General features: G+C 38.6%; 1 protein-coding gene across 1 annotated transcript in view; it reads left to right on the forward strand.

Annotated features, from left to right (window-relative positions):
* CFAP54 (cilia and flagella associated protein 54) overlaps window positions 1-23,552 on the forward strand; it is a gene marked incomplete at its 3' end in the record, with an annotated part of 303,390 nt that overhangs the window by 189,364 nt on the left and 90,474 nt on the right. The window contains exons 48-54 of the mRNA XM_082850839.1: window positions 704-757; window positions 5,524-5,731; window positions 8,142-8,221; window positions 10,151-10,320; window positions 19,844-19,949; window positions 22,326-22,473; window positions 23,298-23,455. Coding sequence (XP_082706965.1) covers window positions 704-757; window positions 5,524-5,731; window positions 8,142-8,221; window positions 10,151-10,320; window positions 19,844-19,949; window positions 22,326-22,473; window positions 23,298-23,455 — 924 coding nt within the window. The remainder of the gene's footprint in view (window positions 1-703; window positions 758-5,523; window positions 5,732-8,141; window positions 8,222-10,150; window positions 10,321-19,843; window positions 19,950-22,325; window positions 22,474-23,297; window positions 23,456-23,552) is intronic.

Below are 23,552 nucleotides of genomic sequence, written 5' to 3' on the forward strand. Positions count from 1 at the left end.
AAGGGAAGAACCACAAAAAGCATCATTGTGAAGAGTAATACAATTTACCTCAAACTGGCAAAAACAGTTTTAAGTGCTAATACGCAATGCTATTGAAAGTGCAGTAATCCTGGCATTTTCATACAACATGGGTGGAAGGTAGATTGAGCTACCCCTTTTCAATTTTCTCAATATAGTCTTATCTTATGACCCAGCACTTCTGCTTCCAGGAATCTATCCAAAGGTGATAATCAGAAATACCAGCAAAATAGTCACCAATATTATTCAAACCAGGGCTGAATGGTGGGGTGAGGATGAGAAGTGGTCTTCTTAGATGTCTAACAATAGGAGAGAGGTTAAGTTATTATGCCACATTCATAGGATAGAACATTACTGAGCTATTAGACGAGGTTCACAAATAACTTAATGGTGTGGGAAAATAATTATGATGTAACATTTAGTGAAAAGGAATCCAAATACATATACAAAATTTTAAAACACATCAAAAAGAAATTGGTAGTAAAGTCACCTAGATATTAACATTGACAACCTAAAGATGATTTTTGCTTTCTTCTTTATACTATACTTGTCTTTTCTGACTAGAGCATGGATTACTTTTATAATAAAAATTATATTTAAGATAGTTTTAGAACACATTAACAGTTTCATCTAAAGGAGCACTCAATACTCTTGTTTCTAATGTTAACATTTTGTATATTGACAGCTATTTCAATCATTTGACTCGGGAAAACCTCTTACTAGTAAAGAAAATATGCAGGTAAGGATAATGATATTTTATAAATACTGGATATTTAGTGTGCATAATTTTTGAGTCATTTCAATCTTTTTGGTATGTATAATCTTTGTGTTTGAGTATCTGCTGTGTAATATGCTCTTCTGTGTCTGGTAACGGAGTCTGATCTCCAAATATTGAGGCCAGAGATACGGTCGGACCCAAACTGATCTGGTTTTCAGATGGAGCAAATATCAGTCACTGCTCCTCAGTTTTCAGTTACACATGCATATTCAGTTTGCTTATCTAGCCATGCCAAGTATCTAATATCTATCTTAGTTACCTAATAACTTTGATCATCAGTAAAGGATTTTGTGATAGCCCACCTGTTCAATACTGCTTTTACTCGGATCCACTGCCCCAGTCTGAGACTGCCTCTCAGCCAATGTATGGAAGGTTTTCTTTTTTTTTTTCTTTTTCAATTTTTTTGGAGGGTATAACTGACATATAACATTGTGTAAGTTTAAGGTGTACAATGCATTGATTTGATACGTTTATGTATTACAGTATGATTACCATCATAGCATTAGCTAAAGGAAGGTTTTCATATGACATTTTTATAAGCAATTCCTCCGATTTCCCCACTATTTTTTACAAAGAGAGGACCAGACTGCCCTTCCCAATAGGTTTATTCTTGTCATTAATGGAATGATTGGGTTTTAAACTTTTGGTGACCTAAAAGCATTTAAATTTTATGAAGTCATTAAAAAAATCTTAGAGTCCCAGCAGTTTGTCCACTAGGAAGTGTTGGAGTGGAAGGGTGGTAGGGCAACCATTGTTAAGGGAGTTACAGAGGGGCAAGGGGTTCACACAGGCAGGTGATAGTTAATGCATATAGACGGGTACACATAGTTTTTGGGTTTTTCAAATGCTCAGAAACAGCATTCTGTTTCACTAAGTATTAATTTTTATGAAATAACTTTGAGAGACATTTCCTCAAAATTGCTTTATTTTTTTCCTCCGTAATTTTGGTAGGAATTTATCTACCTTTTATTAAAGGTAATCTTATTACTTTTCTATTATTGTTAATTTTATTCCACAAACTTCACTTTTAATTATGCTTCAGATGATTCATTGTTTTTGCCTTAAAATTTGTTTTAATTTATAAGCAGGTTGCCTGGAATGAAAGAACTGGTATTAGGAAGATACAAATACATATTCATCTTTCATTTTAGTGTTCTGAGACCTTGGGATGCTTCGGAATATTTATTTCTTTCCAGTCATAAATGCCAGGGCATCCTAAAAACACTTCTTTTGGTTTTGGTTATGAAAGTGGTCTTGGGTATAAAAGGAATGTTTGTCTGATCTTTTTTTTTTTTTTTTTTAAACAAAAAGAGACTGACAGTACTGTATAATGGAAAACCGATTTCTATTAGCTAATTAATTAAAACAGAACTGTTGGTCTGCTTAAGATGCTTCAGATTACACTTCATATTTTCTGTATAGAGGGAGAGGAAGGAGTGTTGGATAGCATTACTAATTAATCTTCTTTTGATCCTCAAGAGTTTGTGTGTAATTGTCAGGGCTCATTAAATCACTGTTTGCTGTGGATAGAAAAGAGAAACCTTCTCCTACACACACACCCCGCCCCCAACCAGTCTGAAGTTTCTTTTCTAGATGGAGAATGTCAACCATTTCCTTAGCACGATCATTTGTTACCAGGTCAGGCTCAGAGCTGCTCCATGTCTGGCTGTTTGGCAGGTATTGCTTTCCACCCTTTAGAAGGGCTTAAGGAAGGAGAATGAACAACAGCAACAGATCTCCCCACTGCGAGCATTGCCTCATACTCTCCCAAACAGTGAGGGTTTTCTTTTTTTAGTTCATGTAAGGCAAATAATTTCTTTTATTTTTTTTTTTTTTAGAATACATAGCCCCAGCATCTGCCTTTTATATTAATTCAACAAATATTTAATAAGAGCCTATTGTGTGCAAGGTACTCTTCTTGTGCTGTCAGATAAATACATCAGTTAATCAACAAAACAAATTCTAAGCCCTCAGGGAGCTTATATTTTAGTGGGCAAGACTAGTAATAAACATATATATGTACACGTTATAAATGAGTAAATTATATAGTATGTTAGGAGGTGAACCATGCTGTAGGGGAAAATGAACCCAGCAGCTCATAAAGGGGATTGGGAACATGGGGCTAGACTGGGGTTGTAATTTTGAATGGGACAATCAGCTTAGTCCTCACTGAGGTGACATTGGTGAACAGACCTGAAGCAGGTAAAGGTGCAAGTCCTATGAAATCTGGAGAAAGAATAATCTAAGAACAGGCTACAGTGAGTGCAAAGGCCCTGGGGCAGGATTGTCTAGCTTAGTGAGGGACATCTTGGCCAGTGTGGCTAGAGTTGTGTGAATGATGGGAGAGCAGTTGGAGACAAGGTCAGAGAGGTAACAGGGTAGATGGTGGTGGGGTGCTCAGATGGAGAAGGGCCTTGTAGGGCTTTTGTCACCTACGCTCCTACTCTGAACAAAAGGAGGAGCCACTGGAGGGTTTAGGGCAGAGGTGTGGCCTGATCTACTTGTGTTTTAAAGGGATCACTTTAGCTAATCCATTGAGTCTACTGTGTGGCAGGTACTGTCAATCAAACACATTAGTTAACCAATAATACAGACAGATTCTCAGTCCTCATAGAGCTTATACTGTGTGTGTGTGTGTGTGTTTGTGTGTTTGTGTTTGTGTGGGAGACTAGGAATACAGTTTTTGGACAGGTTGAGTTTGAGATATCTGTTAGACATCCAAGTGGAAGAATTGAGTCAGAAGTTGATTATATGAGTCTTGAGTTAGAAGAGAAGTTGGAGCTAGAGACAAAAATTTGGGATTTAATCAGCGTTTAGATGAGATTAAAACCATGAGCCTGATTAAGATCATCGAAGGGGAGAGAATGAGGGGATGGAAGAGGATGGAGCCCTGGGACACTCCAATATTTAGAAGTATAGGAAAAGAGGAGGAACCAGCAAAGAAGACAGAAAAGGAGTAGTGGATGTAATAGGAAAGAAACCAAGGGAGTGTGGTGGCTTGAAAGCCAAGAGAAGAAGCATTTTCAGAAGAGGGAATGATTAATAGTGTCAAATTTTGCTGAGAAATGCACTACCATAATTCACGAAGTCTTAAACATGAATTTTTAAAAACATTTAATAGCTCTGCAATCAGAATGCATTTTACAGTCGTGGGCATGTGAAAGTTTAATTGGCATATAAAATAATGGTGTCTTAGATTAAAGTAACATGGCATATGAAGACTGAGAATTAACCATTAGATTTAGCCAAGTGTAGACCATTGGTGACCTTGACCAAAGGGTTTCAGTGTAAGGTTGGAGTAGGTTTAAAAGCCAATGAAAGGAGAGAGATTGGAATATTGACAACCTTGTAGGTTGTTGCTGTTAGGGGAAGTGAGAATTAGGGTAGTAACTGGAGGGGGAAGTCAGGGTATAGAGAGTTTTTGGTTTTTAAAATGGAGGTGAAGACAGCATAGCTGTGTGCTGATGGGAATGTCTCTGTAGAAAGGGAACATTTTTTTAAATTGAAGTATAGGTGATTTTCAATTTTGTGTTAATTTCTGCTATACAGCAAAATGATTCAGTTATACATATGTATATATATACATTATTTTTCATATTCTTTTACATTATGGTTTATCATAGGATACTGAATTTAGTTCTCTGTGCTATACAATAGGACTTTGTTGTTTACCCATTCCATATATAATAGTTTGTGTCTGCTAACCCCAAACTCCCAGTGCATCCCTCCCCCACCTTCTCCCCTTGGCAACCACAAGTCTGTTCTCTGTGTCTGTTTCTGTTTCATAGATAAGTTCATTTGTGTCATACTTTAGATTCCACATGTAAGTGATAATCATATGGTATTTGTTAGAAAGGGCACTTATGATGTAGGAGAGAATAGCTGAGTATACCAGTGGGGACAGGACTGATGGCCTGAGTGGTGGCACCAGCCTTAGGAAGCAGGAAGGAAGGCAGGGCAGTGAGGCAGATGCTTGGATAGGTGAGAGGGGTGGAGCTGTGAGGTCTGTGGACACTACTCTGACTGCTTCAGTTTTCTCATTTAAGTATAGGAAGCAAGGTTACTAGCTGGGAGGGGCATTGGGGAGAAAGTGTTAGAATTTAGAAACAAGAAGAGCATGAAATGGTTGTCTAGGAGATAGCAAGAGTGAGTGGACTGGGAAAATGCAGGATGATGACCAGGTGGCACTGAGGTTTGGTCAGGAACTTAAAGTGGTACCACTTAGCATGATTGCCAAGGAAGTATGCATGCAAGGGAGGGGACCAGGAAGTGGAGGGAGTCCTCAAGGTGGGGATTCTCATGACTTACACAGATTCTAAGTTGGGAAGGGGTTTGCGTATCCTCCCGTCCTTCCCCTTTTTCCCATCCTGCGAGCTCTAATTTACTCGAGCTAAAGCAGAGCGGCCAGCACGCATGGCTGATGAGCTTTATCAGTTGCTCCATTTTGATAAGGTGTCCCCTCCTCGCTGTCGGCACTGGGCTCACTCTGTGTGGCAGGGCTGGCCTCATGGGGCAGGTAACCAACTGGTGGGAAACGGCAGGAGCACTGTGGACCTGCTGGCATCATTGTGACACCTCTCTCAACAGACCTGCCGATTATGTTCCCTCATGTCTATCCCTGAATTCCTTCACCCTGCACCAAATGAGGACTGCAGAAGGGGACTGAAGCTAATAATATCTGAAAACAGTATTTTACTACTTTGTCTTTTTTTTAAATTTTTTTTTAGGCACTTGATGATTTAATAAACAAAGGCTTGCCTCTAATTCTGGTTACGGTCGGTCAGCAACATCTCTTAAATAAGTTTGCCTTTGTTAAAGCATACTTTTTAGTAAATGTGGCTGCAACAATAAATTGTATCCCAGAACACAAAATGAAACCAGTCTGCCATGGTCTTATTAATGAGAAAAACAGACCAAACCTCCCAAACTTGAAAGGTAATCTTTTGTTCTATTTTTTTTTTTGCTTATTTCTCTTTCTATTCCCTTTCCCCACCTATCCCCCACTCTACCCCCCAATAATCCATATGAACATTCTAGTAGATATTCTTTCATGGTTTTCTCTGAGCTCACTTAATGACACACATATGTGCTTATGTCTAGGTACCTGCCTATCCATATCCACCAATATATCTGCATATTTGTCCACTTTCTTACATTATATACAGTTGACCCTTGAACAACACAGGTTTGAATTGCACAGGTCTGTTTATACACCAATATTTTTCAATAGTGAATATTACATTACTGCACAATCTGTGGCTGGTTGAATCTGCAGATGCTGAACTGTGGATACAGAGGACCGTCTATACCAAGCGCCAACTATAAATTATACGTGGATTTTCACCTGCATGGAGGGTCAGTGTCCCTAACCCCCATGTTGATCAAGGGTCAGCTGCACATACAAAATAGGATTTGTCATTTATTTAAGAAATGATGTATTTTACATTTTTCTGCCTCTTGCATTTCTTATGTAAAAAACTTTGCTAAGCCACTCCAAGTCAGCTGATTTGCTTTGGTCCCCTAAACCGGCTGTGTGGTGTTTTATGCTGTGAACAGCCCATGGTTTATTCAGCCATTCCCCTGTTGTGCGTTCACTTTGTTTCTAGGGAACAGTGTGGAAGCACTACATATCCATACTGTAGTGTATATTTCTATAGGATAAGATACCCATGGATGGGATTTATGGCCCATATATACACATAAAACTATATACATATTTTTCAAATAAATTAATGTTGCCTTAAAAATAGGTGTGTTTTTTTTTTTTACCACTAAGTATGATGTTAACTGTGGGTTTTTCATAGATGTCCTTTATCAGCTAGAAGAATTTCTCTTCTATTCCTAGGTTGTTGAGTGATTTTATCATGAAAAGGTGTTGGATTTTATTAAATGCTTTTCCTGTGTCTATTAAGATGATTATATGGTCTTTGTTTTTTATTCTGTCTGTACGCATGTATTATATTGGTTGATTTTTGAGTGTTTAACCAACCTTGCTTTCTTGGGATAAATCCCACTTGGTCATGGTGTATATAATTCTTTTTATATGTTGCTGGATTGTTTGCTAGGGTTTTGTTGAAGATTTTTGCATCCATATTCATAACATGTATTGTGTAGTTTTCTTATGGTGTCTTTGTCTAGTTTTAGTATCAGAATAATATTGGCCTCTGTTTTAAAGTGTAAGTTTTATTATTATTCAGGTGTGGTGAGGCCAACAGATCAGGAGATGGCTGCCATTGAAAACAGAGTTTGTTACTTACAGCTCCCAAGAGGGAGGGGCATGCTACAACATGGGAGGGCCACACAGGGGTTGGGGTCACTCAGGAGGCAGAGAGAGCAGGAGAAAGAGGTGGATTAACCTCTTGCCAGGATTTCTCATGTTTTGGTATCATCCTAGCGTTCCTCCGTTTCTATCCTTGCCTGTCTCTCACTTTCCCTTAGGGGAGAAGACCTAGTCCCAGATCTTTCTTCTGGGCCCTCCCTCATACTCCGCTGACCCTCTAGCTCCAGAGTCTCCTAATTTAGGAGAAGAGCCAGGCAAATGGAAGTTGGAAGAAGGGAGGAAGTCAGGTGTGTTCAGTTCCATGTTATTCTGGACTCCCTCTTCCACTTGACAAACTTAGTCTCTTCAGGTGGGTAATTTGTGCCTTAATTCCTAGTCAAATAATGACGTGTAGTGTTTCTCCCTTCTGTAGTCTAGAAGCCAGGCTTACTATAGCAGGCAAAGTTTGTGATCCAAATTCTCTCAATGCTCCCTCGCTCAGAATGAGGGCTAACTTTGGATTGTGGGTAGGAATTTTGAGATATTTGAGGATTGTAGTTTGTGCTGTTCCAAATGGTCTCACTCTCTGCTCTTAGAGTGAGGGGCATGAACTGACACTTCTAAGGAGGTCTTGGAGCATATCAGCAGAACTGACACTTCAAGGAGATCTTATCAAGATATTATAAATATCTGGAAGACCCAAAATATTGGGTTGGCCAAAAAATTCGTTCGGGTTTTTCCTAACAGCTTACGAAAAACCTGAACGAACTTTCTGGCCAACCCAATTCTTTGAGGACCTTAAGGGGTCCCGGGATCCCAGGTGAGGAACCACTATTTTATATCAGTAGCCGATAACTTGAATGGCATCACCAAGCACCCAAAAGATCCTTTCAGAATTTAAGAATCAGCCTGTCTTCTAATGTCTGATATTTAGGGACCATTTGATAGAGCAGTGTGTTTCTAATTATCATTGTGGTTGTTTTTAAACATTAAATTTCCCAACTAATGATGAGTTTTGTAAATTAGAATTAATATTTAAGCTAACCACAGATATCCTTAGTTCTTCCAAAATGTTGTGTCTTATAGAGGTGTGTTTAAAGGATGAGGGAGGCTTACTTTGTCAGCTTACACAAATGAAAGAGGACTTCGCACTTAGCACACTAAAGGTAAGTTTAAAAGAATTTTCAAATCATAGTGAATCCGTTACCAGAAAGCCCACTGTTAGGCCCTGGACAGGTCAACTTTCAGGACTGTGCTTACTCACGTAGTTTTTCTTGCCTAAGCATGGGTTGGGGCCAGGGATGGAGTCTACTCTCCATGAGAAAAGCAGATGCCGAGAGGTGTCAGACTTTGACCTTTTAACTTGATTAAGTTTCCGTGGGGAATAAGATTTATTATCTGATGGGATTTGAGCATTCCATGCCCTGTTTGGTGTTTCCTAATAATAATAGTGATAACAACAGGAACAACAACAGTACCATTTATTCAGTGCTTACTATGTGACAGGCACTTGGCATGATTATTTAATTCTCACAACTCTGTGATGTACATATTAATCATTTTTGAACTGTATTGTGCTGAACCATGAATAAACTGAGGCTTAGACAGTAAGAAATTCACTAATGCCGTACAACTAATAAAATACAGATTACATTCTTAACCATTATACTAAATTACCCTAGTCCTTATATAGTATTTACTGCTCTATACAAACAAGGTTTTAGAGACCTGTTCCTTGAAAGATTGGTTGGTCCCTTTCTTTTTTGCCATGTTCCTATTTAGTATTGCTTTTGCTATTTAGTACTGATTGTCAACTGTAAAATCTCATTATCTTTACATTACCAGTTAGGTTACCATAGTTTAATTTGAAATACAGTTGATCCTCATTATTCACAGATTCAGTATCTGCTAACTTGCTTATCTGCTAAAATGTAATTGTAACTCCCAAATCAATACTCTTTGCTCTTTGGTGGTCATTTGGGGACGGGCACAGAGCATAGAAAACTTTGAGTTGCCTGATATGCACATTCCCAGCTGAGCTGAACAAGGCAATGCTGACTTTTTCTTTCCACTTTCATACTATAAACAAGTGTCCTTTTCATTTATTGCCAAGCTTTTTGCATTTTTGTGGGGTCTTTTGTTGATCTTTTCACTATTTGAAATGGCCCCTAATGCATAGTGCTGAAGAGCTGTCTAGTAATCCTAAGTGCAAGGAGGCTGTGATGTGCCTTTTGGAGAAGATATGTGTGTTAGACAACTTCAGTCAGGCATGAGTTGTAGAGTTATTGGCTGTGAGTTCAAGGTTAATGAATCTACGCTGTATATTCAATAATGTGTCTTTAAACATAAACACACATTAAACAAGGTTATATACTGATCAGCTGACAAAAATGGTGTGACCAGAGGCTCGTAGGAACCTATCCCTGTATTTCCCTAGGAGCAATGCTTCAGTATTAGCTGACTCAGTGTTTGCAGCAACTTTCTAGAACACAGCTACTATGAATAAGCAAGTATGGGCACTGGCTGTGCATGCAATAAAGGGTCACTGCCCTACACACTTACTTTTTTTTTTTTTTTAACATCTTTATTGGAGTATAATTGCTTTACAATGGCGTGTTAGTTTCTGCTTTATAACAAAGTGAATCAGTTATACATATACATATGTTCCCATATCTCTTCCCTCTTGCGTATCCCTCCCTATCCCACCCCTCTAGGTGGTCACAAACCACCTAGCTGATCTCCCTGTGCTATGCGGCTACTTCCCACTAGCTATCTATTTTACGTTTGGTAGTGTATATATGTCCATGCCACTCTCTCACTTTGTCACAGCTTACCCTTCCCCCTCCCTATATCCTCAAGTCCATGCTCTAGTAGGTCTGCTACACACTTAACTCTTGCCATTACTTCCCTTTTCATTCCCTGTTGTCTTTTTCCTGTTCACTGAGCTCTCTTCTCTGATGATTTTGTTCAGATTTACTTTTAGGTCTTCCATTCATTGTTACTTTTCAGTACATGAGAAATATTTGATGAATAAGAATGAGACATGATTTGTATTATTTCTGAACTTGGGTGATTGTGTGTTGTTCTTTCTTTAGTCAATTTTACTGACAGAAGCTGAAGACAGGCTCAACTTCCTTGTGTCAGAGACGGAGCATCCAGGCCATAAGAACCTCTCTCAGTGTTCGGCTGGCGAGCTAGAGATTGTGGTGGAGGTCAGGCTGCAGCTGGCTGCAGTCGCCCTGCAGAGACACCGGGCAGCATACAGGCGAGTCTCGGCATCCAGTTTCTTCTTCACTCTGATTTGTTAAAATATACCTAAATTTTGTGTAAATTTTATAAATTCTTAGATTAATAGAGCAGACTTGCTTTTTATTATTCAGGAGAGTTTTCACACATTACTACATTTAAAACTATAATTCTCAACAAATTAATTGGTTTATTAAAGCATATAGCTAGGATGTTTTATGTGAAACATAAAGTCACAGAGTTCTCCTTTTTAATTAATAATTTATTTTTAAAAGGCAGAACCTAAATTCCTTATAGCTTTTTTTTTTACAAATAACACCTATGGAGTGTTTTCTCCCTAGACAACTGATAAAAACATTAAAAACAAGCTCTATTTTGAAAAAGTAACATCTCCTGAACTATGCTGTGCTCAACCACTTAATATTGTAGGTGGCTCATTTTTAAAATGTGATGCAGTTGCTAATGTCAGACCTTTCTTTTCATTTGTTCATTGATTCATTCATATATAGTGACCAGTATCTGCTAACTGCCTCACTGTTGGGCTCTGATCTAGGCACCAAGGAGACAAAGATGAATAGAACATAGTTTCTGTATTCATAAGCTCATAGACATATAAACACTTGCATAGTTAAAAATACTTCTCAGTGATTTTTTAGTATTGAATAATATAGAAATATACTTTCAAGAACTTCCCATATCATTTATTATAAACACCTCTGTCGTGAGAACACTTTCAATAGTGATTCTTTGAATAATGAGCAGATTTCTTATCTTACCATTCATTAATTCATTCAACAAGTAATTTGGGGGCACCTACGATATTCTAGGCATGGTCCTAAGTTCTGTATCCTAACACTGATATATACAGTATACACAAAATATATAACAATATTGACAAAAATCCTACCTTCATGGAGTTTATATTCTAATAGATAATAAACAGGCTGACAATAAACTGTAAACCTAACAAGTAAGTAAATTATATAGTGTGGCCAAAAATAAGTGTTATGGAGAATATCAGGGATAGAGGCAGGGGGAGGAGGAGGGGTTATCCTGTTAAAACTGTGCAGTTGTAATAAAGAGAATGACTCCATTTAGATGTTCGTTAACTGACTGCTTTGAAGCTCCGCCACCCCCGTCCCCTCTGCCCCACACCTGGGCAAGCAGAGAAGAAAGCCTAGTTGCCCCCTCCTTTGGTGCTGGTGGGACGTTTAAATCACACCGACCTGGCCCACACGTGGGAACCCTTACCCCAGCGCCACCCGTTAACTCCTATAAAGCCCAGCCAGTCTCCTTTCTCTTTTCTCTCAAGACATTTGCAGCCTGTTCAGGAGGCTGCGCTGCTCTTCCTGGATAGTCTCACTATGGGAGGAATCAACCTTCTCACACCCCTTGATGTGTATGGCATCAGTCTTGACATCTGAACCAAATTTTGAGTGGTCAGGGTAGGCTTTATTGATGAGGTGACATGTGAACAAATAAACGTGGGGGCCCATGCAAATATCTGTAGATGGAGTGCTGCAGGTCATGGGAACATGCCTGATACATGTTTGAGGGACAGCACGGGGTCTCTTGTGGCTAGGATGGAGCGAGCAAGAGTTTTAAGAGAGATGTTCAAAGAGGTCATCCTTGATGGGGGAGGCAGATTATATAGGACCTTCTGGACAGGGTGAAGACTTCTGCTTTTAGTCTGAGGGAAGTAAGGAGTCATTGTATTGTTTCAAGCAGAGGAATGACATCATCTGATTTTCACTTCAAAGGGATAACCCTGGTTTTGAGGTTGAGAATTGACTGTAAGAGGGAAAGGGTTTGAAAGCAGGGAGATCAGCTGGGGAAGCTGCTATAAGAAGAAGAAATATGTTAGTGGCTCTGATCAGGGCCGTAGCACTAGAGGTAGTGATAAGTCGGATTCTGGGTATATTTTGAAAGTAGAGCCATTAGAATTTGCTGATGGATTGGCTGTAGAGTGGTGAGAAAAAGAGAGGAGTTACAAAAGAAGTTGTCCCTAACCACAGTGGGGAAGATTGTGGCAGTACAGCTTATATAGGGGAAAGATCTGAAGTTAGATTTTGGACGCGTTTAGACTATGTCCCTTGGAGGTGCAATTGAAAATGTCAAATATTCTTGGAGTCTTTAGAATACAGATAGTATTTCAAGCCTTTAAATGAATGAGATTCCTTAGGGAATGTGAGTAGATGAAAGAAAGAGAAGGACCAAGGACTGAGGGTTGGGTTTGGTTGGAGACTGGGGAGAAAATGAGGAACCAGCAGAGGAGACTGAGAAGAAATGACCAGTAAATATATGAAGACCAGGAGATTATGAAATCCTGAAAGCCAAGTGAAGAAAGTGTATCAGGGAGAATGGAGTGATCGACTCTGCCAAAAGCTCCAGATAGACTGAGATGAGAATAGAGAATTGACCATTGCATGATTTAGCAACATGGAGGTCACTGGTGACCTCGGCAGGAGTAATTTAAAAGGCAGTGGGGGAAAGAGCATATTTAGAGTGGTTTTATGAGAAAATGGGAGGAGAGAAATTGGAACCTGCAAGTAAAGATGATTCTTTTGAGGAGTTTTACAGTAAAGGGGAGTAGAGGAATAGGATGTCAGCAGCTGGTAGAAGTAGGGTCAAGACAAATTTTCTTGAGATGGGAGCAGCGATGATGTATTATATGCTAATGAAAGTGACCCAGCAGAGAGGGCAAATTTGATGCTCTGATATAATTGGTACACAGTAGGGTAGGATCCCAGTCCAGTCTTCTTTGTTTCTCTAATACAGAATGAAACTGTCCCCTAGCTTGGGATTCCACAGTGGTCTCTGGGGACCAGCAAGGAAACTGCTGCCTGCGCTGGATGGAAAAAGAGTAACCCAAGAGGAATCAGTTTCTTCAGATCAATGCTATTGGCAGTTGCGGGGTCCAAACTGGCACTGACAATGAAATGCAGAAACCCTGAGAAATTAACTTTGAAACTGATCCTGACATCACAGAGCTGGAGCAGAGGCAAAACCAAAACTGTCTCATAGAGGTTACCTAGGAAATGCAGGACTCTCATGGAAAATAACTGCCGGTAAAGGTAGCCCAGAGTCAAATATCATAAACCAAATGAAGAAAGAGCCACAGAAGAGAGTCAGCAGGCACAACAAATGGCAGCTTCCCAGCCCAAGAAATAAACTGTTCAGAGATGTGAAGGATGGAAGAGAATGAGACGAGATAAAAAAGGAACAGATGAATTTAGAAAAAAAAACTAAATAGAAATTTTAGAAATGAAAAATATAATTACTGAATGAAAAGGAGAAATGATCAAATTAGATGGAAACAAATTTTTTTTTCCCTCCTTAACTTTCTCATTATACTAAAATTCCATGTTTTAAGTTCTATGCATTAGATTCAGAATTTGGAAAGAGAGTTAATTTTTTAGATGGCCCTTCTCTTTAAACAGGAGAAGCCCTCCTGTAGCCTTTGCAAAGGGGAAATCAATTCAGCAGAAATCCCCCTTTGCTTTTGCTTAGATTGGAAACAGACAATTGTCTCATCAGTGGGAGCCTTGACTGAAGGCTATTCCATGATTAACCACATCTAAATTTGATTTTATGCTAGAGACAGTATAGGTTTTGGGGAATTTAAAATTTCTGTGGTTTGTAAGCAGCGATGAAGGTTCATAATGTCTGTTTGGAGCAGTGATTCTCCAAGTGTGGTCTTCAGACCTGTGGGCGTTCCTGAAACCCAGGGAGGTCTGTAAGGTCAGAACTATTTTTATAGTAGTTTATAACATGGTAAACTATGTTTATAATAGTTTATAAAACTAAGAGGTTGCTTGCCTTTTTCACTGTGTTGTTATTTGCACTGATGCTGAAAAAGCAACAGTGGTAAAACTTCCGGTAGCTCACCACGAATCAAAGCAGTGACACCAAACCGAACTAGTAGCCATTCTGTTCTTCACTGCTGCGCGCTTGCAATTAAAAAAAAAAAAGCCAGATTTACTTAAGAATGCCTTTGATGAAGCAGTAGAATCTGTTATATTTATAAATACCTATTCTTGAATGTAGTTTTAATATTCTGTGGGAATATATTAAGTGGGAAATATACCTCAAGCACTTCTGCTGCATATCACAGTCTGATGGTTATCTTGAGGAACAGCACACATGTGGATGAACCGAGAGCTGAACAAGCTGTTTTTTTCATGGAACAACATTTTTATTTGAAAAAACAACTGACAAACCATGATTATGCAGACTTGGGTATTTGACAGGTATTCTGCTGAAAATGAGCAAAACGAACATGCCACTTCTAGGAAAACAACTAATAGTTTTTGTTGTCAATGATAAAATCTAAACTTTCATAGAAAAATTGGATTTTTGGAAAATTTGTATTTGCTGTCATGAGCTTGACAGTTTTCTAATGCTTAAATTTCTTTGATGAGACTGGTGGTGATATTAACGAGCATCATTTTTTAAAAACTGTGTAATGAAATGCTTCAACATTAAGGGAATCTATTTAACTCAGGGAGCTAATGTTTTCCAAATGGCCAGTGCATGATGTTCCAAAATCCTGGTTAACAAGATAGACTGATAGATTTTCATGTAACAGAGTAGGAAAAGTTCATCAGTGTATGGTAGTAGATTCCACATAGCAACAAACTTTTAAGAAACTATCATTTGTCACATGTTGGTATAGTATCAAGGAAGAATATTCACAATTATTTGAAGAGGCTCTTAAAATACTCCTCCCACGTTCAATAACTATCTGTGTGAGACCTAGTCGTCTTCATACGCTTCATCCAAAACATTATGTCACAACAGACTGAACATAGAAGCAGATATGAAAGTCTTCTATTAAGCAGATTTTCTCTTTTTAAGCCAGATGTTAAAGAGATTTGCAAAAATGCAAAAACAATGGAATCCTTCTCACTATTTTTTGGTTTTTGAAAATATATTTTCCATAAAAATACATTATTTATATTAAATATAATGGGTTTATGATTTTTATTTTTAAATGAATTAATAAATGTTAAGTTAAACATTTCTCCGTTTAATTTCCAATATGGTAAATATTGATAGAGCTCTTTGGGGTTTCTTAATAATCTTTAATGATGTAAATGGGTGCTGAGAGTAAAAACACTTGAGACCCACTCGTTTAGAGTATTGTCACATTTGTAGCTATCTTTAAGAATACAAAGGTAAAAAAAAAAAGAATACAATGGTAGTTGATTGATGGTTAAAATAGGCTTAGTATAATAATACACTGTTTTCCCCACTGAAGTTTGAAGACAGAAGGAATTTTTACTATACTGTTTCCTATAGAGATAAATGATTTGAATATATAATATATAAATGTATATTTAGAAAATGTTTATATATCTAACTATATATACTATATATAATTATATGTATTGAATATATATGTGTGTGTGTGTGTATATATATATATATATATGACTGTATGGCTACATGATTTCCTATGGAGGCACATAGAACTCCTTTCTCCAAACTGTGTCCCAGAGAGCAGTAGCAGCCCTAGAAAATATTTCTTGTCACTTAGCTTCATTCTTTCCCTAGCTCTCTACGTGTCTTATACCCTTTTAGTGTGGAGGATATGAGTGATTTTTTTTTTTTTTAGGGAGAAAGAAGGAAATGAGAAACTACACATTACAAAATGGCGCAGAAAGGAGTGTTGTAATAGAACTTTAATTTGAAGACCAGATAGATGTATGCAAATAATGTGCAAGTATACCAGAATTGCCCCGATTTTAAATCCATGGGCTTGGCCCTTAGGAAAAAACCTGCAGAAACTTTGATGTTGCTGGCTTTTTGCAGCAGAGCTGTCACTTGGGGGAGCCTACTGTCAGGATGAATGAGTTTTAGTAGGTGAACTTTACCCTCCATGAGCTTCCGTCTGGGGGCTGCTGAGAGTGTTGGACAGTCCCTTTCCCAGATGTTGGTTAGCTTGACATTTCATGATACTTCTAATAAAATTATGTGTCAAGGAAATTGAAAGGCACATTCCCTAGGGTGACAGGTAGAGTAAGCCGCATAGATTTTATGAGAACAAACTGACCATTTTTGTCATGAATGTTAATAAGAAATAAATGGGATCAGAGTTATTCAAACTGTATTTCTGCTTCTTTCAGGGCTGCCTCTCTATTTCAGAATCCTGTCTTTTTTTTTTTTTTTGAAGTGTTCCTTCCAATTCTCCTTTCTATTTAATTTATTGTCTAAATGGAATAACATTTGAGCCTTTTTATTTTGTGTAAGAGTGAAACATCCTCCTGCTGGGATTTTGACTGTTTGTAGTGGGTAATCCTCCTTACACTTCCTGTCTTCCTAGTGCAGAGGAGGAAGTTCTCCTCCTCTCCCAGAGGAGAGGTTTTCCATTGTGCAGCTAAGCAGTACCAGCTGGATTAGGACATACAGTATGTTTATATTTTAGTCATTAAGTTTTGGGGTTAGCAAGATTCCAAACCTCATACCTCATTTCCCTTGAAATCAGAATTTGGGCTTCAGGTCAGAAGAGTGGGATGGGCATCATTTTCTCCTTTCAGGGCCCTCTAGTTGTCATCCTGTGCTAACCTCTGAAGCTACTCAGTAAACAAGGTGCGTTAGAAACATGTGTGTATCCTTCAGGGAGGAAGGGTGTGGGGAAAAAGAGATTCCGTACCTGGACACACACCCCATCAGCATTGTGTTTTTTGTTGCTGTTTTCTTGCTTCCTTGTTTAGTTTTATTAAAAAAAAAACAAAAACTAGTAAGTTTAGATAATCACAAACCATACTTTAGAAAATATTCTACAAGTATCTAAACCATTTTAAGGACTCAGTAAAATCTTCGGAGATTGAAATTCAATAATGGCTGAAAGGTTTTGATGCTGGTTAACAACTTAGAAAAAAAATCAATTTAGTCCCTGCATATTCCCTGTCCAACTTTATATACTAATAATGGTAACGGCTACGATGCATTGAGAGCCGTCTATTTGCCAAGCACTCCTCTTTGTTAAGAATACCCTGCTCTCAATAGAATGTCAACTCAGTGAGGCCAGGGACTGTATCCATAGCCCCTAGATTTGTTCCTGGCCAATAGCAGGTGCTCAATACATATTTTTGAGCAAGTGAAAGACTAAATACCTTATTTAATATCCTCATAATAATCCCGTTTCATGAAGTCTGCTAAGTAGAATGCAAGGCAAAAGGCATTAAACTGGACAAAGAACGCCTTTTATATTGTAAAAGGTGCAGTGACCATATGGTAATACAAATGTGGCAATGAGTAACACTGTGCCAGTATAAACAAAGCCAAAGCTTGTTAGAACTGTGAAAAGAAAGAGGCCACATTGTAGCTTAATGATTAAGGGTGCTGCAGGCTCAGGGGCCAGTGGCCTGGGCTCTGATCCTACCTCCTCTTGCTAGCTGAGTCACCTTAGGCAAGTCACATAACATTTGTGGGCCTCAGTTAACTTAACTATAAAATAGGGATGATAATAGTACATACCTTGTAGGTTTGTGGTACGGATTAAGTGAATTAATTCACAATAAGCATTTAACACAGCACCTGAGAGGTGGTGAGTACAGTAAATACCAGTTACCAATTTTTTTAAAGAAGTTGAGGGGAAAAAAGAGAGAGAAAATATCTTTCAATACAATGTGTAGATACATACAAAAAAGGCTTTAAAAATGTAATTAAGAGTTGAGCATATGTACATACTCTAGGAGCCTACACACAGACTAACTACCTTCTTGCAAGCATCCCTGGACCTAGATGAGGCTGGTCATCTTCTTGGCTAGAAACCTCGCTAACCTGACCCAAAGGAGGTGGTGTATTAACCATAATCCAGGGATGCAGGAGGCTTCTGGAACAGTACAGCGGAAGTGTCGTGATCTGATTCACATCCTGAAGAGAGATCACTGTGGTCTCTTCATAGAGACCAGGACTCCAGGGGCTGGCCAGCAAGCTCCCATGGGTGTCTGGAGATGTTGGTGGCTTGGATGGAGGCGTTAGCAGTGGACGAGGTGCGGACGTGACGAGCTGCTGGCTAGTATCCAGATCTTGAAGTTGAAGCTGACAGAACTTGTTGATGGGTTGAACACAGAGTGTGAGGCAAAGAGGAGGCGGTGATGATACTGGGCCCTCTATCTGGGATAGAGAACAGGGGAGAGGAGTAGGTTTGGTGGAGGAGGGGGAAGCAAGGGGCTCTGCTTTTAACCTATCCTAGTTTCCTGCCACAACATAGTACCCAAGACTGGGTGGCTTAAAACGACAGAATGTTATCGTCTCACGGTTCTGGAGGCTGAAAGTCCAAAATCAAGGTGTCGGCAGGACCCTGCTCTTTTTGACAGCTCTGGGGGGCGCCCTTCCTTGCCTCTTGTAGCTCCTGATGTTTGCCAGCCATCTCTGATGTTCCTCGGCATGTAGACACATCACTCCAGTCACAGGCTGTCTGCTCCCTGCATGTCTTCACATCATATTCCCTCTGTGCATGTCTGTCTCTCTGTCCAAATTTCCCCCTTTTATAGGGACACCAGTTATATTGGATTATGGTCCACCCTAAATGACCTTATTTTAGCTTGTTTACCTCTGTAAAGACTCTATTTCCAAATAAGGATGCATGATGAGCACTGAGGGTTAGGACCTCTACACAGTTTAACCCATAACACCTCTTAAATGTGATTCTTATTCACTATTCAAGTGGAGATATCTAGTGGGGCATTAGATAAATGGATACATTGCCCGTTTGGCTTTCACTCAGTCTTTCTGTGTTATGAAGTAGCACTGCAATAAGCATCGTCAGGTACACAGATTATTCTGTATTTTGAATTTTGTTTTGGAATAGATTTTCAAATGAAGGAGCCTGTTAACATATATTATTAAAATATTTTGAAAAAGTGTGACATCAATTATACATTTATCATTCTACAGGGAAGGAGGACGTGATGGTTTAAAGTGAAGAAAAATTTACATACTGAACAACAGGAAGTGAGGAGAATTACTATCTCCTGGCTTCTATTTTCTGCATTAAGTACCTTTCCCTCCTGGCACTGCTAGATACTGATTGAGCAGTAATTTTTCTTAAGAGTTTCCAAGTACACAGCATTAAGCAGAACAGTTTTATAATGTCAGAAAACTGGAGAACCACATCCTGATGTATGTAAAATACATGTGTGCTCATTTTATTAATGAGATTGTCAGTAAATTTTGTTTTAGATCTTGGAAACATTCATTCATTCATTTATTCTTTCATTCACTCATTTTCATTTAAAAATATTTTTTAGCTCCTATTATGTCCAAGCTACTAGATGCTGGGTGTCAGCAGGGGATAAGATAAATTAGCTGAGACAAACACAGAGCAGTTTTACAGGCAATTAAATAATGCTGTAAGTATCACCTTATGGTAAAGGCCAGGGTGCTATTAGAGCACGTAGAAGGGGCACCTAACAGTTTTGGGGATGGGTGGGAGTATGGGGAGGTTTTTTTGGAGGAAGAGACTTAGGAAATAACATACAAATGCCACGAGTGTCATACTAATAACATTTAAAACATATTCTCTATTTTAGTGCTGCGATAGTATTTTCCACACTTAAACTTCTCCAGGATTCAAAACTTTTTAAAAAGAAGGTAGTAGAAGATGACACAGAGAATTCCATCTCTCCAGGAGATTATGTATGTATGAATTTAATGTTTATCCTGATAACACTTTTTACGGAATAATTATTGGCATGCTAGGAAATTGTATAACTATTTGAATGAAACAAAGGGGTAAAGAAGAAAAAAACATTGAATTTAGAGTAAAAAGATCTGTGTTTAAGCCCCGTTGATGCTATTTATTAGCTGGTATACCTTGGGCAAATTCCTTAAAATTTTTTTAAATTATGTAATCTCATTTGGGAATTGATGGGACTGGATGTAATAGTGACTGAAGTCCCACCAGATGTATCATTCTTGTATTCTAGATCTGATGTCACTAGTAAATTAAGTTGTTTCGCATGACTTGCTCTTCATTTCACTTTTAATTTTATTTCTTCTTTAGCATTACCAGTGTGACACCTACGCTATTTCCTACCTTGTGCTATTTCCTATCTGTGCTATTTCCTACTGGTGCTATTTCCCACCTGTGCTATTTCCTACCTTGTGGAAATAATACCTTGTGCTATTTCTTTCTCATAGTTAAATTCTTCTGCGTTTAAGCCCTCAAGTCTATTTGACAACTGGTGTCACACGTTCTTTGAAATTTCACTGGATTTTGATTAGACCAAGTAATTTAATAACAACAGGGTTGTTTAGGATTAAAATATAAAGATTCAGCACATAGAATCCTTGCTCATTTTAAAATAAATAAAATAAAGCTTAAGCTTTACTAATAAAATTGCTACTATCTAATGTCACTACAAAAAAGCAAAGCTGGGGCTTCCCTGGTGGCGCAGTGGTTGAGGGTCTGCCTGCCAATGCAGGGGACGCGGGTTCGTGCCCTGGTCCGGGAGGATCCCACATGCCACGGAGCGGCTGGGCCCGTGAGCCATGGCCCCTGGACTTGCGCGTCCGGAGCCTGTGCTCCGCGGCGGGAGAGGCCACAGCAGTGAGAGGCCCGCGTACCGCAGGAAAAAAAAAAAAAAGCAAAACTAATTGACTCATTTCTTACCACAGTAAAAGCAGTATAAAGGCTAAAAAGGATTCTGATTCTGAAAATTTACTTAGAGCAATGCTTGTTACTTGGGGGGGTATTTTGCTTCCCAGGGGACATTTGCAGTGCCTGGAGACATTTTGGTTGTTATAACTAGAGGGAGTGCTAGTGGCATCTACTGAGTAGAGGCCAGGGATGTTGCTAAACATTCTATAACACACAGGACATTTCCCTCACAACAATAATCTGGCCCAGAATGTCAGTCATGCTGAGGTCGAGAAACCCTGATTTAGATTAAGCATGACTTGGCTTTTCAATAATAAAAGCAATGTAGGCAGAGATTAAGGTATGTTGATGTGTATTTCTTCTGTATTTCTAATCTAAACACTGGACTCCTCGAGTACGTGGTGTACCCATTCTAATCACCAGCCTGTCTCGGGGTCTCTGTTCACTTCTTACTCTGGTTCAGAAACAGCTCCCCCTCCCCTCTGCTCCTCACCTGTCTGTCACGTTCCAGCCCCTGTCAAGTCCAGGTTACAGCTCCTTGATAGCAGGTATTGCTGACTGGTTAGAGATGATGAGTTTGTCAGAGATGTGTAGCAGGAAATCCCTAGAACAAATGGGTGTTGTTCTAGATGAAGTGTCTAAGATTGATTGCTCCCTGGAAAAGTTCCTTTGTCACCTCCCTCCCAGTAGCTCTGAACATTGGCCACTCCCTTTATAAAGTGTAATAATGAGGGTAATAAATCATAAAATAATATATGTTTGGGATGTGAGCAGCACATAGCAGTGTAATGTAGTAGATTAAGACTGTGGGCTCTAAATTCAGAAAGATGCAAGCTTGAATCCCAGCTTCCGCCAAAATATGATGACATTTAAGCAAATAGTTAGCCTTCCTAGGCTTCGCTTCTCTCATCTGAAAAATAGAGATAATAATAGCCCCTCTTGGGCTTGTCAGGAGGATTAAGTGAACTAATGTGTATAAAGCATGTATCACAGTGCCTGGCCCGTAATAAGCACTCAGTAAACATTAGCCAGTATTACTGATTATTTTTCAGCCTTTAAAATGATGGTCACAAAATTTTTGAAGGTATGGAAACTGCTGATAATAATACAATTTGCAATGAAAAATTCAGACTGCAAAGCTAGTTTTCAACAGTGAGTATACAGAGAGAAAGAAACGCTGCAAAGCACTTATATGAGGATCAGTGTTAATAGAGGAGCATGGGATTATGGGTGATTTTTGTTTCTTGTGTATTTTTTATGTTTTATAGAATGTTCAAGAATAATTTCTAAAATTAAAATTTAATACTGTTAAATGATATCGATGCTTCCCTTAACATATGTTACATTTAGCATTAGGCTAGAACTTGGACATTTTAAAATGGAAAGATAACCATCATTTTAATATTGTTTAGGCCACTGAAAGTACAGATGATAATGAGTTTTTAGATCCCATTTCCCTAAATTCTCGAGAATATTTCAACATTCATCTGTGGTTGAGGTGCCGCTTAGCATTGGTGACTGCGTTTGTTGCCCAGATTCGTGGCATTGGAATCGTGAAAGGTACAAATATCCTATTTCCATCTCCTCAATCAAAGTTTTCATAAAATTTAATTTTATTTAGGTAACAGAGGTTTTCTTGGGATGTATTTTATTATACTATTAACATTTTATAACTTCTTAGCTTTATCTGTTTCCAGAATAAAAAATTCAAGTTATTAAATGAGAATAATCATTTTCAGCAGTCCCTTGTATCACTGCAAATGGCATATATATTACTGTATGCAAAGCAGGCAAGGAGATTTCAGAATGCTAATGCACACGCCTTCCTGTCGTCTAGGAAGGCAGCGTAGTTCAGGGGTCCAGAGTGCAGATTCTGGAGCCACCCCCTCCTTGAGTTCAAATACTCTATCCACCACTTCCTTGCTGTGTAATCTTGGCCAAATCTCTTAACCCCCCTAGGCCTTAGTTTCCTCCTCTGGAAGATGGAAATGTGGTACCTACTTCATAGGATTATTTCCAGAATTAAATGGGTTAAATTTCTAAAGTTCTTAGATTATAGCCTGGCACATAAATATGAGTTCTTGCAGTGATTAATAGTTATCTATATGTAAACCTATCTGTTCACCCATCTCTACCCATCTCCCAAATTAAATTATTTCATGGAGTATCATCATTACTTTTGCAGCGTTTGAATACCCTAAAGTACTTCTCGTAAATTACAGCACATTTATTTTCAATGTTTCGTGCAGTCTTGTTTTCCGTCTCTACATCTTCCTCTTCTTCTGTATTATACAGTATTCCTGTGATAAACACCGAGAATATCCTGCACATATAATTTCTTACTTTCTCAGTGCATTTTAAGTACCTGCATTTGTTTATTTTAGAAAACGATATAACAGATTGTGTGAGCCTCATCAATGAAGTGTGTGTGGAAGCAAAAAGTGCAGGCGACAGGGAGCTACAGGCTGAATTCTTGATGCAAGCTGTAATCATTGGCCTACAAGAAAAGCACTTAAAAGCAGACATCATAAAAAACCTTCAGGTATGAAGGAAGCCTAATTCACATTGATATTTACCAGAGGATTCCGGTTAGAATAAAAGGAGAGAATTTAAATTTCCATTAGGTACTGAATGCGTAA

This window comes from Leucopleurus acutus (assembly GCF_964270905.1).
Source record: "Leucopleurus acutus genome assembly, chromosome: 11".
NCBI classification, from domain to species: domain Eukaryota; kingdom Metazoa; phylum Chordata; class Mammalia; order Artiodactyla; family Delphinidae; genus Leucopleurus; species Leucopleurus acutus.